At 49.8% G+C, this 16,211-nt stretch overlaps 6 protein-coding genes across 6 annotated transcripts; 1 reads left to right on the top strand and 5 right to left on the bottom strand.

Annotated features, from left to right (window-relative positions):
* Positions 1-1,249: 1,249 nt before the first annotated feature.
* Positions 1,250-3,411, top strand: LTR64_008153 (uncharacterized protein; the record flags this gene model as incomplete). Its single annotated transcript, XM_064902468.1, has 2 exons — positions 1,250-2,930; positions 3,272-3,411. 2 exons carry the CDS (start codon positions 1,250-1,252, stop codon positions 3,409-3,411), a joined length of 1,821 nt encoding a protein of 606 aa, XP_064750944.1.
* Positions 3,412-4,005: 594 nt separating this feature from the next.
* Positions 4,006-5,142, bottom strand: LTR64_008154 (uncharacterized protein; the record flags this gene model as incomplete). The annotated part of the gene is made up of 3 exons (XM_064902469.1): positions 4,006-4,104; positions 4,191-4,562; positions 4,651-5,142. 3 exons carry the CDS (start codon positions 5,140-5,142, stop codon positions 4,006-4,008), a joined length of 963 nt encoding a protein of 320 aa, XP_064750945.1.
* Positions 5,143-6,894: 1,752 nt separating this feature from the next.
* On the bottom strand, positions 6,895-7,753 carry LTR64_008155 (uncharacterized protein; the record flags this gene model as incomplete). Its single annotated transcript, XM_064902470.1, has 2 exons — positions 6,895-7,600; positions 7,650-7,753. 2 exons carry the CDS (start codon positions 7,751-7,753, stop codon positions 6,895-6,897), a joined length of 810 nt encoding a protein of 269 aa, XP_064750946.1.
* A 291-nt stretch (positions 7,754-8,044) lies between these two features.
* Positions 8,045-10,443, bottom strand: LTR64_008156 (uncharacterized protein; the record flags this gene model as incomplete). Its single annotated transcript, XM_064902471.1, has 2 exons — positions 8,045-10,136; positions 10,358-10,443. 2 exons carry the CDS (start codon positions 10,441-10,443, stop codon positions 8,045-8,047), a joined length of 2,178 nt encoding a protein of 725 aa, XP_064750947.1.
* Positions 10,444-11,066: 623 nt separating this feature from the next.
* On the bottom strand, positions 11,067-11,745 carry RPS22 (40S ribosomal protein S22; the record flags this gene model as incomplete). The annotated part of the gene is made up of 2 exons (XM_064902472.1): positions 11,067-11,326; positions 11,613-11,745. The coding sequence occupies 2 exons, from the start codon at positions 11,743-11,745 to the stop codon at positions 11,067-11,069; spliced, it is 393 nt and encodes a 130-aa protein (XP_064750948.1).
* Positions 11,746-14,333: 2,588 nt separating this feature from the next.
* LTR64_008158 (uncharacterized protein) lies at positions 14,334-15,896 on the bottom strand (the record flags this gene model as incomplete). The annotated part of the gene is made up of 1 exon (XM_064902473.1): positions 14,334-15,896. One exon carries the CDS (start codon positions 15,894-15,896, stop codon positions 14,334-14,336), a length of 1,563 nt encoding a protein of 520 aa, XP_064750949.1.
* Between the last annotated feature and the right edge of the window lie 315 nt (positions 15,897-16,211).

The raw sequence follows: 16,211 nt of genomic DNA on the forward strand, positions 1-16,211 counted from the left end.
TGTCGTATATCGAGGCTTCGACAACATGTTATCTGCACAAAGGTTCGCACAAATCAGCGGTTAAAAGAGATGGTTGGAATGGAGCTATGAGAGTGAAGACGCTGGGAGCTCCGACGAGCGTAAGCGGAACCAGCACCACCAGTGGCACGGCTACAGCTACTATCACGGCTTCGAGCACTACCTCCAGCACTTCCAACACTAGCACATCCACCTCGACAACATCGAGTACTGCGCAAAAAAACACCTCCCCATCCTCCAATCACAACACATCATCTGCTCTGCGTAACGGCGCCACAGCAGGAATAGTACTGGGCGTATTAGCACTGCTGGCACTTGTCTTCCTCCTAGGTTTCTTCAAGCTACGAAAGGGTCAGCGCAGGCATTCGTCTGATACTAGAACTTTGCCGTCCCATGTCAGGTCATCGAGGAACAATCCAGGCTGGATACCAGGACTTCTGAAAAAGAAGCAACCGCGACCGATGAGTAAACTTCGTGCACAGTTACTTGCTGAAAGAAGAGAAGGGAGGAATGACTTTGAGGAGATTAAGATTGATCACTCTATCGGCAGGTCTGAGCTGCCGTAGAAGTTGAAACGGACTGCAGACTTTCGTCTACAGCAGGTGTACAGAATTACATATTTCCTTCGTTGTTGCCAGTTGCATAATGGTGCATCGGAATGTTCCAAACACACAGAGGCATTGGCACATAATCCAAGAACGAAGTGTTTGCCCTCTGCTAAGTCCAACACAGGTTCTCGAAAACCCCATTTCCGTTGTGCTGACCATCATCCACGAGTACTCCTAAGTAAACTACCCAACCAGGAATCTGAGGTCATGCTTGAGCTGAATTGCACAGCTTGTTCGACAGACGGCCTCGCACGAGGGAGAGTCTGGAATGGAAAGATAACACGGAAGGACAAAGACGCGTCCAAATTGAGTTTACTGGACCTCGGTTGTGAATAACGATGAAGCTTTTGTGACAATACAGGCTCAGTAGCGACTGTATACGCACATATCTGAATTAAATAGTGTTAGACTAATCATAGATATAGATTCTGATACTAACCAGAGCTGATCCATGTAGATGTGCTGCCTTCTCTAACTCTTCGAAGCTGCAAAGCATCCTAACCTCGAGTGAGAAGAAGGAAGACAGATTCTACTAAGACTTCTCTCCAAGACCTGACTTTGAGCCTCCGTCGCCTAAGAAAGACACAAAAAGCACATCATTAGTGAACAAGGTCACAAAAACAATGCCCATCAAATCACCACACCCCGACATTTCCATCCCAAAATGCAACATCCTCAGCTACATCTTCGCCTCCAACCGCCACGCCACCTCCACAACCCCCCTATGGATCGACGCCTCCAACCCCTCCCACTCCCTCAGCCTGGCACAAATGCTCCTCCTTGTAAAACGGTTCGCCGTCGGCCTCGAAAAACTAGACATTCCCACTGGCGCCGCGGTCATGGTCTTCAGCCCGAATCACATTTACGTGCCCATGGTGTACTTGGGCGCCGCGGGGAGCAAGCGTGCGTTCACCGGTGCGAACCCGATATACACGGTGAATGAGGTTACGTACCAGATGAAGGTTTTGGGGGCGGCGATGGTGCTGATTCATCCGAGTTTGATGGAGACGGGGTTGAAGGCCGCGAGGGAGTCGGGGATACCCGAGGAGCGGACTTTTGTGTTTTCGGATGGGGTTGGGGAGGCTGTGCAGAGGGTTAGGGATTGGAGGGAGATGCTTGCTTCGGAAGATGAGGCGCGGGACTGGCGGTGGGATGAGTTGGGGGGTGATGCGGCGGAAGACACGATTGCGTGTATTAACTTTTCTTCTGGGACTACGGGGCTTCCGAAGGGGGTGTGCATAAGTCATCGGAACTTGATAGCGAACGCTTCACAGGCTATAGTCTGCAAGTTTTCTGGCACCGATCGTTCAGAACAGAATCCCGGCTCGGAAACATGGTTGGCCTTCTTGCCTTTGTACCACGCATACTCACAGCTTTGGACGATTAACATTGCAGCCCGGCTTGGTTACAAGGTGTACATACAGCAGAAATTCATATTCGAGGAGTTCTTGCAATTCGTCGAGAAGTACAAGGTTGACGCAGTGCAAGCTGTGCCGCCGCTGCTGATCATGCTGACCAAGCGGCCAGAGGTCAAAAAGTACGACATCAGCAGTTTGAAGCATATTCTAGTTGGAGCTGCACCTACTAGCCGCGAGCTTCAGGCGGAGGTGTCCAGGAAATTCAACTTGAAAGTAGGTCAGGGGTACGGCATGACTGAAACGACATGTCTGGCGATCATTGCTCCATATGGCGACGAAGACGACGGTACCGGTACTATTGGCTTATTAGCACCAAATACTGACGCAAAGTTGGTTGACGACGAGGGCAAAGAAGTAAATGGGGAAGGACAAAGAGGAGAACTGTGTGTCAGGGGACCACAGATGCTGATGAGGTACTGGAAGAATGAGGCTGCGACGAATGAGAGCATGGATACAGACAAATTCTTCCATACCGGCGACGTAGCAATCTGGAAGAAAGACGGCCGAGGGCGGCAAACATGGTGGATAGTCGATCGCAAGAAGGAACTAATCAAGGTAAAGGGGTTGCAGGTAGCTCCTGCCGAGTTAGAGGCAGTTTTGCTGGAATGTCCTGACGTGGCGGATGCTGCTGTGGTCGGGATTAGGTACGAAGAGGATGGTGAAGAGTGGCCAAGAGCCTATGTTGTATTGCAGGATGAGGCCAAGAACGGTGGCCGAGTCGGCGAGCGGGAGATACAACAATTCGTCTCATCACGAGTGTCAAAGCACAAATGGCTGGAAGGTGGTGTCAAGTTGATCGACGAGGTTCCGAAGCTACCATCTGGGAAGATCATGAGGAAAGTGATGAAAGACATGGCCAAACAGGATGCTATAGACATGAAGAGTCGTAAGGTAAAGGCGAAATTATGATTGCCACTGATATGCTTTATAGGATAGGCGTGTCGTGTTTGAAGACTGTTGGTAGAATATTAGATATCTTATGACGCTGGCTCATCACATCTCATGTGTCGGTCGGTACGCCTCCATCCTGACCACGATGCCGGTACGCGAGTATAGAAGCTGTAGCGATATAGCACAGTGGCACATTCGTATGTCCAAGAAGGCAAAACATTTCCTTCATCAATCGTTCCTCGTCAGGTCGTAATATAGCTCAGATAGGTATGCAGTTCGAGACTGAATTTCCAATATCGACCGGTGCAGCAAGAACACGCTTTCCCGTTTCTGTAGCGCAACAACAGCAAAGCAGCGAGGCAGGCCAGCAGACGATCTATGGCGAACATCAGCTTGCAGATCGACTTGGCACAAATTTTGAACTCACCGCACAAGCCACGGTGACTAAGAATCCAAGTGTGGGCCCGACGACCTGAAAGAAGTCAGGATTACTAGTTGCTTAGCGAAACAGACTTCGTGGTGATTACCTTGCAGTGACACGGGTTCTGGTCAGTTCCGCATTGGAAACAGATAATTGGGAGAGGCAGGCAATCCATGTTGCGGAAGGTGGAATTAAGTCAAGCGTGTAGCGTACAATTTTTCCTATAGCCTGATGGTAAATGTTGCGACCGACAAATTGACAATGAACGACGAGAGACTAAAGAGCTTGTTTTCCTTGACAATAGCTTACATTAAAGATAAATGGGTTGGGGAAAGAAAGGTTGGCGATGTAAGACAACGTCCGCACGAGATGACGTGTGCAGCTTCCGAGATGCCGCGACTGCTTACGACGAAGACGGCATCATCAGGTCAGACCATCAAAGGGGAAAGCCTCAAGGTAAATGGTATCGAGAGGGCCTTTTTCCTGTAATAACTTGTACTTTCATCGGACGAGACGCTGCGACCATCATTCTCATGTGGACGCGTATTTACAAGCGACTACCACGAAATGCCCAAGCTCTCGACAGTGCCCATGTGCTTCTCTCTCACACAAATGACCACGATCCCAGCTCTGTACTGCAGGCACAAGACTAAAAGGTCGTGATGGCTCGCAATCTTGCAGCAGAAGCTTGTTGCGTGAGAGAGCTAGTCGGTGCTAGGACTTCGAAAGCATGCGGTACACCTGGCCACTGGAGAATGTCAGTTTGAAAGAAAAGAAACCCATCAAAGAGTGTAAATGCGAGTGTTGGACTGGTATGAAAGCTAGAACACTTACGAGGTGCAGTTCAACATCGACACCAGCTTCGATCAACCGTTTCGCATAATCCGTGTCTTCGTCTCGGAAGAGGTCCAGCGTTCCGCAGTCAATGTAAGTCGATGGCAGACCAGCCAGGTCCTTTGCGTAAGTTGGTGAAGCATAGTGAGATACGTCGCCCGATTCCAACCTATCACCCAATAGTGCTCCCCAGCCCGTCAAGTTGGCTTCTTCATTCCAGACAAGCCATTTCGACAAGGCTGGGACTGGTCTCGTGTTTTTATAGTCAAGCATTGGGTAAACCAAGATTTGCTTGGCAAGAGGAGGACTCAGGTTCCTGTCCCTAGCCATAAGAGCAAGTCCGGCCGCGATGCCTCCTCCGGCGGATTCGCCCTGTCAGATATTAGCCCAGGAAGCCCTTTCGATCAAATGGGTAGACAATTCTTGGTGCGAACCAGTGCGTGTCTATGCGGGTACTTACCATGACGCAGAGCCTTGACGTATCAACATTGTGCTCGGCAGCATGTTCATGCAACCATAACAAAGCAGCATAGCAATCTTCGACAAGGCCAGTATGCTGCTGTTCAGGTGCCAATCGATATTCAACATCAAACGTGGGGATACCGGTCGTTGAGACCAGAAGATCTAGGGATTTAGTGAAGGTGGAAGTTGTGCCGGCGATCATACCACCTCCGTGGGCGTGGAGGATAGCTGGCGTTGGTTTACTCGCGTCGACTCCCTGCTTTGCCTTCTTCCAAACAGAGATCTCGACGCCATCGTGAGATTTGAGCTTGTACTCGGTTTTAACGACATCTGGCGCATCCGGAAACCCTGCCATCAATGCTCCGAATCCTACCTCTGTCGCTGCTCTTCGAGCTTGCCAGTCATGGACAGCAGGTTGAGGCGCTTGGGCCATCATAGCGAGGATAGGGCCAGCCAACCTCTCAAACTCGGCGTCAAATTTGAGTGCCATGGTTTTCGAGCCGGTAGAGGTTGAGTATCGTTTGTTGGTTCTGTGTCAGATTTGGTAGCTAGCTCTTATATACCAGGACGAAAGACTCGTCCAAGCTCTGTCTCGGCCGTTGACTGTTTAAGTAGCGCGTAGAGCGTCAGGCCAGCAGCACAAGTGTGCAGTCTGCTGAGCAAGCCAATCCTGATCCGTTACAAGTGTACTTGGCCAACGAGGTACATCTAGAATCATGCTTGTTGACCTCTCGTTGCGCAACAATTTCGTCCGAGGCAGTGCGATACCGCCCCAAACCGGTGTTTGTTACATCTCCGTTCCCCAAGAACGAGGGTAAGCATACCGTGCGGAGAAAGGAGTTACTGAGTCGCGAGATTAAGCGAAGTCAGAGTAACATTGCTAAACGAGGGGAGTGAGAGCTTTTGGTTGGTACCTCGAGTATTCTTGGAACCTGTAGCGGAATATAGCACATAATCCCGTCAGCAACATCGCAACGCTTGAGCGGAGGCCAAGTCAAGTCTCTCGGATTTGCCATGCTCTGGCATCTGATCAGATTCAACAGTCTCTCGTCGTAGCTGATCTCTTAAGACGCGACCAACCGAGTGGATTAAGAGAGTGGCCGCTGATTGCTTGGCTGGGCGTGCTCTTTAACCACGAACGAGCGAGCGCTCTTGCCAACGCGAAATTTTTTATGCAGACAATTCGCAATTACCGAAGGCATGCAAGATAGTTGAGGTGTTACTGTGTATTTGCAGCGGTATATCACATCATGCGAGAGACAGGTACATCTGTGCTAGCAAGTCCAGACATTCGCTGAAGTGCCTTGTACCATGAAGCAATTACCGCGAAGCTCTCTCGCTGCTCTGTCCGACCAAACATCCTACTCACTCATACATCCTCCAAGATAGCTCCTACACCCTCTTCACTCCCACACCATCTCTCCTCCCAATCCATCCATCCCACCCCATCCCATCAAAAACGCCAACCTCATAAAAAGTGGCCCATAACTAGGCCCCCACGTCATCCAATCCTCCTTCCTCCCCAAATCCCACTCCCAGCCCCATGGCCCAAGCCCCACCTCCCGCCTCGCAACATAAAGCGCCCACAAGTGTCCAACGTCCACAATAACAATACTCAGGATCAACCACCATCAGATCCGCCTGTCGGAATTGAATGATTCGAGACGTAAGACAATGGCTTCGAGGAAGGTCAGTTGGAGGTAGTAGGATGCTAGGTTTGTGAGCGAGAGTTGTGTGTATGGCAATATTGGTGGGGTGGAAGATGACGGAGTCGGGAGGACGATGGAGAAGTATTTTTGTGGCTGGAAGTGGCAGAGGTAGACGCCGCCGAGGGCGGAGATGGGCTCTAGGTAGTGGAAGAGGAGGAGGTAGGTGCAGTGTGGGCCTACACGATTGGCGACGCGGGTCTGTTTTGACATTGTTCGTAGGACGCGACTGGAGATGAGCAGTGTGGTCGAATGTCTGTGTCTTAGTTCTAGGTGTGCTTTGCAGATCGGCTGACGTCGAACTGGTATGCGATCACCACCAAAGAACTGAGTGTTACTCGAGCACTTGGATGTTGATTAGCATCGGATCACATAGAAATAACATAGAAACCATAAGAGTTTCTTGTGGTGGGGTAACGAGGGTTGGAGAGGTTGAACGCCATGCTGTGTGCAACTCTGACAGTCGAGGATTGAGTATGGACCTTTTCAAGAACCCGACAATTTATTAGATCCTGCTTGAGTATGACCAAATCTCATCATTTCAGACCTCCTGACAGGAGAATACTCTGTCCTGTCAGATAACCAGTCTTACACAGCATGGTGACCACATTAGCCGTCTCCTGTGGTGTTCCTAGTCGCCCGACTGGAATATTCTTCACATCTCCCGGCGTCCCTACCAGAAAGCCTGCATTTGGTATCATACCTGTTTCTCCAATCATGGCAGGCGCGACATTGTTTACAGTGATTCCATCTTTCGCCAATTTCAACGACAGATTGCGCATCATCCCATCCAAGCCGGCCTTACTCGCAGCGTAATGACACCCATTGATACCACCACCGATAGCTGCGATGCTGGACATGAGAATGATACGACCCCATTTCTGCTGTGCCATGTGTGGTACGGCTAGTTTGCAAAGGACGAAGGATGCGCGCAGGTTCACTTGAATCGTGTAGTCCCACTCACTGATTGGTATATCGACGATGTTCGGTATCCTCTTTCCATAGCCTGCGTTGCTGATCAAGACATCTGGTCCATGTCCGTGTATCTGTTCCATCTCTTCAAATAGCTTGGTCATGTCTTCGTCTGATGCCATGTCGACTTTATGTGAGGAGAATTTGCGCGTGCTGTCTTGCGCTTGTAATTCAGATATCAGAGCATCGACTGGAGCTTTGTTGGACGAATAGGTAAGCGCTAGATTCGCACCATGCAGGAAAAGGTCGCGCGCGCAGCCAGCGCCAATCCTAAAGTTCTGTCAGTAACTCAGACGTGCAGTGACCAGTACGAACCTACCCTCCTGACGCGCCTGTTACTAATACTAGACGTCCTCTCAGTTCGTTATCCACTGGCACAGGCTGTCCAGCCTGCACCTCTGTGATCACGGGTTCGAGAGACATATTGTGAGATTGTCCCTGCAAATGGTCTGATACTGACTGTAGCCGGCCAGCTGTTATGGTCGAGGTCATAGAATGCTTCGAAGCTGCTGGCGCATTCGAGAATGGGACGTAGAGATATTCTTCCTCGCGGACTCAAATAGTTATGGACTGGGACCTTGGTAAACGCGGGGAGAAGACCCGGAGGTCACTCCGCACGCTTCAGATCGGTTATCTGATTTCATTTGCCGACATATAGACGGCAGGAGCTGTGATTGCGGGTTCTCCGTGCTCCTACTAGATGAATGACCATGGTCAGAAAAGGAGATTACCATTCAAATCGAGCTGAAAATGGGCCACTGAGTTTTGAGCTTGCCAATTCATTGTGTCCGGTGATGGCATGAAATGAGCTGGGTTCTGGTATGAATTCATGCCCATGAAGGCGACCTGATTCGGCATAGGGTCACCAGACACAAAATCACCGACAGCCTCAAGATCCAGCCATGAGAAATCAGCCGGGCTGTATTGCATGTACCCACCAGCATCCATCCTGATCGAGCCAGTGCTAGACAATTGGCTGTCTGATCGGGCCGCTGGTGATCGCATGGGATGATATGGCTGTCCGAGCTTGAGTGGTCGCATCCAGAGCAGCTCTAATAAGCGAGCATATCGTGAACCTGCATGATGTGGAGACAAAGAGGCTTGTCTCAGTACGTCGATGCACGAGTAGATCAAGGTGCAGACGGCCCTTTGCTCTTGGTCATTGAGTACACCAAATGATCTTGCCTTGTACAAGAAGACTGCTGAATAGATCGTGTATAGGTAGAAGCGTAATGGCATATACCGGAGATGTCTCGTTGGATCGACTTGTGTTGCGAGCATGTTCAAAAACTGTTTGGCAGCGGCCACACTACCCCAGATAAACCGAGCATCCGGCATGGCCCCAACGTTGCTGAAAACCTGTCTCAAGTGTTCTCGAAGTGGCTTGTCCTTTTTCTTCTTCGAAATAGCCTGTGAGATTTGTGCTTGAAAGACGAAGGCGTTTGTGTATAGTCGCAGGTATTGGTACGACATATCGAGGGTGATTTTGATGTGCTGTGAGCACTGTATGTTCCCCCAGGTCATCTGCCATCTGTCAATTGCGGTGCGAAAGTCGTCGACATATTTCACATAATCGCCCAGGAGCATCATTTGGTTGCTGCTTCTCATTCCAGAATAAAGCACATCGTGAACGTTGGAGAACAACTGCGTCAGGTCCAATTGAGCCTGAAACACTTTAGCATAGTCCTCGTCACCGTCGAATTGCGGCTGTAGAGTGGGAAAATCTCTAGTTGATAGCCCAGTCATAGGACCAGGACCTCTCGACCAGAAGGCTCTGCCAATACGCACTGATATGAGTCTGTCTGACACATAGCAATTTGCCCAGGCGAACCTCTTCCGTGCGTCGATTTTTGCTTCCTCATCGGATTCTTGTCGAAAAGCAGTTCTGTCGAGGCTCAAGAAATAGCCAGTACGCAAGGCCATACCGACATGCATCCAGGCCGATCTGTCCTCCTCGCCTCTCCCAATAACTTCAATGTTATTCCTCAGGCCAGGAGGTTCCCACTCAGCAAGCAACAGGAGTGCTTCGACAGCCTCGACGTCACAATCATGACCAGCAGCTACACCAGAAACCAGATCGTGCATGTATCTGGATATGGACTGGTGGATATGTGGTTGATCAACGAGGTCATTCGACGCTATGGTAAGAACTGCCGTCAGTAAGTGCTTGTCTGAAATTGCGAATTGATCCAGCGCGTCTTTCCCAAAATATGACCGCGGAACCAGCGGCAGATAGCAATGGTAATTCTGGTAATATTGCTGCACAAGAGTGTGTACGATCTCAGCCGTCAAGTAACCTTCGCGAACAAGCCGATATGTTGCAAGACCAGTATGCGTCACACCAGCTGATCCTCTGGCAGCTCTTGTCGCTGCAGTTTCTCCTTGGTTGGTATGTAGCACTCCATTTGCGGCAGCATTGGAAGCAGTCTGTGTGGCGATAGGACCATCTTTCGCAACGTCTCTCAGTAACTGCCAGGCGTCTGAAGGGTTTCTCGGGATTGTACTGTCTATGGGTGAGTCGTCATCAGAGTCATGGTTGTCCGGTGGGTTCGGCGTCAGACTAGAGATCGGTTCGAGGACGGATGAGTCTATAGGCGTCTCAGGTGACTGTAAATGAGATGTGGAAGTAGGTAGTGCATGTTGAGCATCCACTGAGACTGATGCCAGGCTATGGATCGGGGTCGTGGTGGTTGTCAACAACGTCTTCTTTCTGACTCGACTTCCACCCCGATTCGAGCTTGCAAGGATGCATTCTCGGTTCTCTTTGCGACATCTGCCACATGGCGGTTGACCGCCAGAAGCTTCCCTGTAACACAGTCAGTCGCTACAAGGTATCGCCACTGGAGTAACCATGTCGGCAATGGTCAATATGAGGATTGCTTGTCGACGAGCAGTAGCCGTTGATTCTCTAGGCATGGGTAGGCACGTCAGTCGCCGATGTGAGTGCCCCGTGCATGCCCGGAAATGCCTATAGGCCCCGCTCTCCACATTCCAATGGCGAAGGTCCAGTAGGCAAGAAGGACTTACAGATCACAACGGCTTTTGCGAGCTCTACAAAATGTACAAGCGCGCGACACTCTTTTCACTGGTGGTGCATTCTTGTCATCAGCCATGCTGGTTGTTGGCGTCTGCCATGTGCGAAGGTAGCAGTCATGATGATGAGGAAGACAAACAGGGATGGTTCACCAGGCGGTGGTCAACTAATTTTTTGCGTCCCGGTTTACCCCAGATTATTTCTCCGGGGCTCTCAGGCACTACTGCTTTATACACGTCCCGACGAGCAAGATTTCAGGTACGCGCCTAGGAATACACGAGCTCGACTACAACCGTTCTGGACATCTATATTGTGCGTCAAGAAGAAGGTAAAGCCGGTAGACGCGATCCACCATGGCATTGACTATGTATAGGTGGAAGATGTGGAGGCCACCCTTCACACAGACGAACTGCTGCGACAAGTAACTCGAGGCTGTGCCAGAAAAATGCACAAGGACTGGTCGGCTTTTATTCAATACCATGTTCGCGGTAACCACGTTGTAGTTCCTGTATTCTCTCGGGCTTCCTATGCTAGGATCTGTCGGATATCTCTTTGAGACGTCTCTTCGTGGGTCTTGTTCAACTTCCAGGCTGGCAGCGATATGGTTCCCATATCTTCTGCATGCAAAGTCTCAGTCTTCATGAAAGAGACACATATGCTGGTTGCTATATTCTTGTCATATTCTCCGTAGACGCGTATAAGCTAGTAGAAGAAACCAATGATCTTGCCTGAGACGTGTTTTCTTCTTGCCTCCTCATGATCCATAATGCCAGAACTGGTGGTTAGGACGATGTAACCGAATTGACGAGACGGTAATAGCTTGACAACCCACTTCTCGAGGTCTCGGAGCTGGACGTTGTATCGTGGGGAGATAACACCAGTCTTGTTGAGTCGGCCGTTGAGCTGAATGACGATCTTGCCAGAGCGGTGGTCGTCAACTTCCTCGAACTCGCCGATGTAGCCTGAATCGAGGTAATTAGCAATTGCGCCTGTAAAACCTCCAATTACGCAAATTAACAGTATGTGGTGTTGCGGGCAAATAAACGTGTACCAGACATGGGGACAGAGAAAGGCAATGTGTAAGAATGACCGCAATAGGTGAATTTTTCTTTCGAGCACTTAAAGGGTAGATGCCGTTGGGTATGAATTTCGAAACGTCCACCTAGTTATCAGCCCGATTGTGTTGTCGTCACGCGACCTTCCAGCTCTTTCCCACAACAAAGATTTTAGGAACAATATTTCACATACCGTGCTTCTGCATGACAGTAAGGAATTTGGTGATGACCTTGGAGCTAGGTCGGATCATGACCTGTCGCTTGCCAGCCTTTTCGGCATTGTTGATGCTCTTGAGGCAATCGTTAAGAACGGAAGTTCGGACCATCTTGACGGCTGTAAAAAGGTCTTGAGTTCTCGCGACAAGGAAAAAGGTCGAGAGGTACTGCGGAAGGAGATGTTAGCCTTTTAAACCTGAAGAGTGCGCAGTGAAGCGGTCTTCAGGTTGCTGAAGAGAAAAGGGTGTCGCCAGCCGCTGCGACAATCATTCTACCAGATATCGCATGACTGACGACTCCTGATCTCAGGCTCACTGAAGAGGCGGCTTGTCGACATACCTCTTTGTGTGGTCGAAGCGAGTTGATGGGTGTGTTTCTGTTCCTCAAAGATGCGCTTGTGGGAAGAGCAAATCGAGCTGCATTAAAATCTTGGCAGTCTAGCAGTGCAGAGGCTAGACCGTTTTCCGCTTAATCTCGTCCTAATGCCTTAGGCACTCAAAGGCATCTTCTTCCTGTATATGATCTGTGTTTGTTGTCTGTTATAACTCATTCCACTCCTGGGACACACTTCTCAATTTTGACTGACATAGGTGCGGGATGTTGCCCAACGTCTGTCCTACAAACGAAGGGATTTACTTGTACTTCGAACAATAACGAAAAGGAGGCAATACAGCTATGCATGATCCTAATACTTTTCACACTTCTACATCAGCGTCCCTGCGTCGACGTTCTCCTTTTAGGTGTCGGGAACAGTGAATAATGCAAGTTGCTGTCTACCTCCATCACACTCCTCGACCTCGGCGCCATCTCGTACTTCTCAGACGCGTGTTCTCGTTCTTCCGAGATCCTGCCCAAGATTGTCGTAGGCGTCGTTGGTGTAGATGGTACGTTTTCGTACAGATACACTTTCCCGAGAACCGGTCCTGCCTTAAGGTCTAGTGACTTAGGACGCTGTTGTCGTTGCTTTTCTAGATCAGGCAATACCTGTGCTTGGTCATGACTCTGTTCCTGAGGCTCGTGCTTCCTACGCCATTTCATAATGGCGAAGATGGGCAATGCTAACAGCACTATACCGACGACTACAGCGATCGCAATGCCTGCCTTCGTGCCACCTCCAGTGGATTGCATAGACGTCTGATTTGAGCTTGAGGTTGAGCTGGGAGTGGAGTTAGGTTCCAGAGCAGCGGAAGTCCCAATTGTACCGATAGGCGACGAGGCCGAACTGGAAGAAAGTGAGGAGAAAGAAGATGTTGCAGATGTCCGACCTGTGCTTGAAATTGCCCCTGAAATTGCGCTTGAAATTGTTACAGCTGCGAGCGATGTTGGTGTCGTTACGGCTGTCGCTGACGATGCCATGGCTGAGGTTGTCGTGCTTTTCACCATCGTTATGGATGTAATCTGAATGATCTGTCAATCGTAGCCCATCAGCGCTCTGCTGTGTGCTCACCTGTGAAGGAAGTACAATACTATAAGTTGTGGTCATGATGTGTGTAGAGCTAGGCACTGAAGTTGCAGAGCTTGAACATATCGTAGTTGTCTGACCATTGGCCACGAGGGTACTACATGATGCTACATCATATGTAGACGTGACGGCACCGACCACAGAGCTTGTCGTAGATAGCGAAGTTGCTGTCGATATGAGATCAATATCAATATCAATATCAGTCGGCGTACTGCTTTGCGCCAATATGGTCCGAAAGAGTGCCGTCAACACCAATGAGAAGAGCATCTCAATCAAACAACAACGACTTTACACCATATGAATGCTGAAGATGCGCAGAAATTCCATTGACCTGAACACCAACAAGATCACCTCCTCGCAGAGAACGCATCGAAAACATTATCGACCCTGGCAACGATGACAATCCAGGCTCGAAAAGTCAAAACTTACCTTTGTAGTGATCTCAAGCTACTCTCCCTGCAACTTCGATCACGCATGCTGTGCCGGAGGACGCCCAAGAGCGTTTGTCACTGACACGTCAGAGGCAGAGAGCTCTGCTTGAGCTTTTGGTGAGTGAAGGGAGATCTAATCTGCCAGAGAAAGAACGGGTTGTCGATCAACCAATGACATACCTGCCCAGCGGACGCGATCTGGCGTTGAGTTTGCGCTTCGTGCCGTGAGCTCCACACGTGATCGAGAGTCGTCGATATTTGAGATTACGAACTCATCTGTCTACCCATTTGAAATAAGTTCAGATGCTTGCAGACAGGTTCCAAGCAATGAATGTGGTCAGGGGTCTGCGCTCCACCATTAGAGAGCACGTTCATCGTTGTTCTACTCAAAAACGAGTGGCCACTTTGGGCATAGACCTTTGACAGTCGTCTGTCGTCTGTAATGATATACAGACAGAAGGTAAGGAAAAGGAAGGAGGAAAGGTAGAAAAGATCAAGATCGCATATATTCCAGTGTCATATACTAAAAATTTGGGTATCATATAGAAGCTGCCACCATCCATCCCATATGTGCACGAAGCAAGATCTCGATATCAACGCTGAACGCCATACCACGCTATGCTATGCCGCAACCCATGTAAATGCTCAACGCTGATGTCCATCCCGTCGCTATGCAGTGTCGGCTAAACAAGAATCTATGCCTCCAAGAGAAAATCGCCCATCTTGCAATTCGTTTCTTCATATATACCATTTTTCACGTGTTCCACCTATATATCCCATATACCGAAGTTATCGTTTCAGCTCTTCAGCAATCAGCTTCTGGCACAGCTTCTGGCACGATGACAAATGCATTCCGCGCCTTCAATCTGTACACTGCTTCAACTCGACTGCATCGCACTTCTCTCTCCCTGATTGTCGGGAAATCACTGCTCGCTGGCAGTATAGTGACTTCGGACCGTTTAGCAGCAGACCGAGTGACGGTCTGAAATCTTGTCTCGATAAGAGTTGAATACTGTGTCTCAAGCTGAGTCACCGTGCTGGCAGGACCAGAGGCTGTTGTCGTGACGGTCACTGCATTGGCATTTGAGATCGCAGTTGCGGTGTTTTGATTCTGAGTGGTAGAGCTGGTGCTGCTGACAGATGAAGGCTGTGAGTCGCCCGCAGCACCTGTTCCTTGTGGAAGTGGTGCGGAGGTCGGACCAATTGGGCTGACGACTGGTCGCGATCGTGTCCTACCATTGCCGTTGTTGTTGTTGTTGCCACCATTGTTAGCTGCACTTGTTTGTGGTGATGGTATAGCTGATGATGCCGCCTCCAACTTAGAGGTTGTGATGACAGGAGTAGTGCTTGCAGCTGTCTTGGAGACACCTGATGGACTTCCAGCCGCGACGGTCGAAGCCGGACCCGAAGCTGGGCCTGAAGCTGGACCTGAAGCGGCGGCTGTCCCAGTTGGCTGACCAGGAAATGGTATAAACTCACCAACCACAGCTGTGGGATTGGCAATATCTGCAAATTGTTTTGCAACAGCTGCATTACCAAGATCTTGTTGCACAAACTTTGCCGCTGCAGCTTTCTGCTGTGGACCACCTGTCCCACCAGATGTACCGCCAATATCAACGCCTGCGCCATTTGTGATGTCCACATCCATACAGGTTGTGTAGATTTCTTGCTGCCCGTTTGGCGTTTCTGGAGTCCCGGGCAATGTGGGCCAATCCCAAACCCAGTATAATGTGTACGGCTTTCCCGAAGGTGCAGTTGCAGGGAGCTGAATATCGGTCTGACACCACAGGTTTACGCCCATAAGCGTGTTCACCTGGAAAGGGAACGATTTCTGTCTCTGCACGGAGATCGGACCGTCATTGACTTGATAGCACTGGCCATCATCATAGTTCTGTGTTGAGAGCAGGACACCACGTCCATCACCGCCCTTGCCGTCAGGAGTCCAAACCCTGTGGATGCTCATCAGCTTGTCATCGGACGAGGGTTGTGTAGTACCATAGACATAGACTGCGCCACTACCCTTTGGCTTCCCTTTCGGGTTGTCTGGGAAAGTAACGTGACCATTCTCTTGGTATCGTAATGCAACGTTGGCGCCTGCTGCTGCCTGCAGCCTCGGCGAGCCGGTCGTCTGTGTTTGAGTCGATTGCTGTTGCATACATATAGGAACGTTGGCATCGACCTTGGTGATCCTGTGAACAATAGCGTCTTCGACAAAACCGGGTCCTCGCACTTGGTTGGCTCGCGGATATCCAGGCTGTCCAACGAAGGTACCATTAGTCCCTATGACCATGAGCTGCTCGATCCAGCTATGAGCATATGTTGTTGAGGAGAATGCGCCCAATATAAGGGCTGTATAGCTGTACTTCATCTTGCCTGAAGGTGAAGTCGGTGTGTAGAATGAGCGACTTCTCTTCGATTCCGGCCAGCGAAATGAGGTGCTTTAAATGAATGTAGTCGATTGATTTAATTGTATCGTCTTGAAAGGTTGGAGAAATTTGTGTAGCTGATCTGTTTGGAAGTGAAATTACCTAAGTAAGAATAAGGCTTCAAGTAGTGGGGATGTCTTTAAGAAGAAAGAATGGAGGGTCCAGCCCAGGTGAAGTTGAACAATGCCAATGGCGTGAGTCAAGAACAATATGTCTTTGTGTTAAAGAATGGCAACCATGTGGCTAAATTGGGAAAG

This window comes from Lithohypha guttulata (genome assembly GCF_036872675.1).
Source record: "Lithohypha guttulata strain CCFEE 5908 chromosome Unknown scaffold_8, whole genome shotgun sequence".
NCBI classification, from domain to species: Eukaryota; Fungi; Ascomycota; class Eurotiomycetes; order Chaetothyriales; family Trichomeriaceae; genus Lithohypha; species Lithohypha guttulata.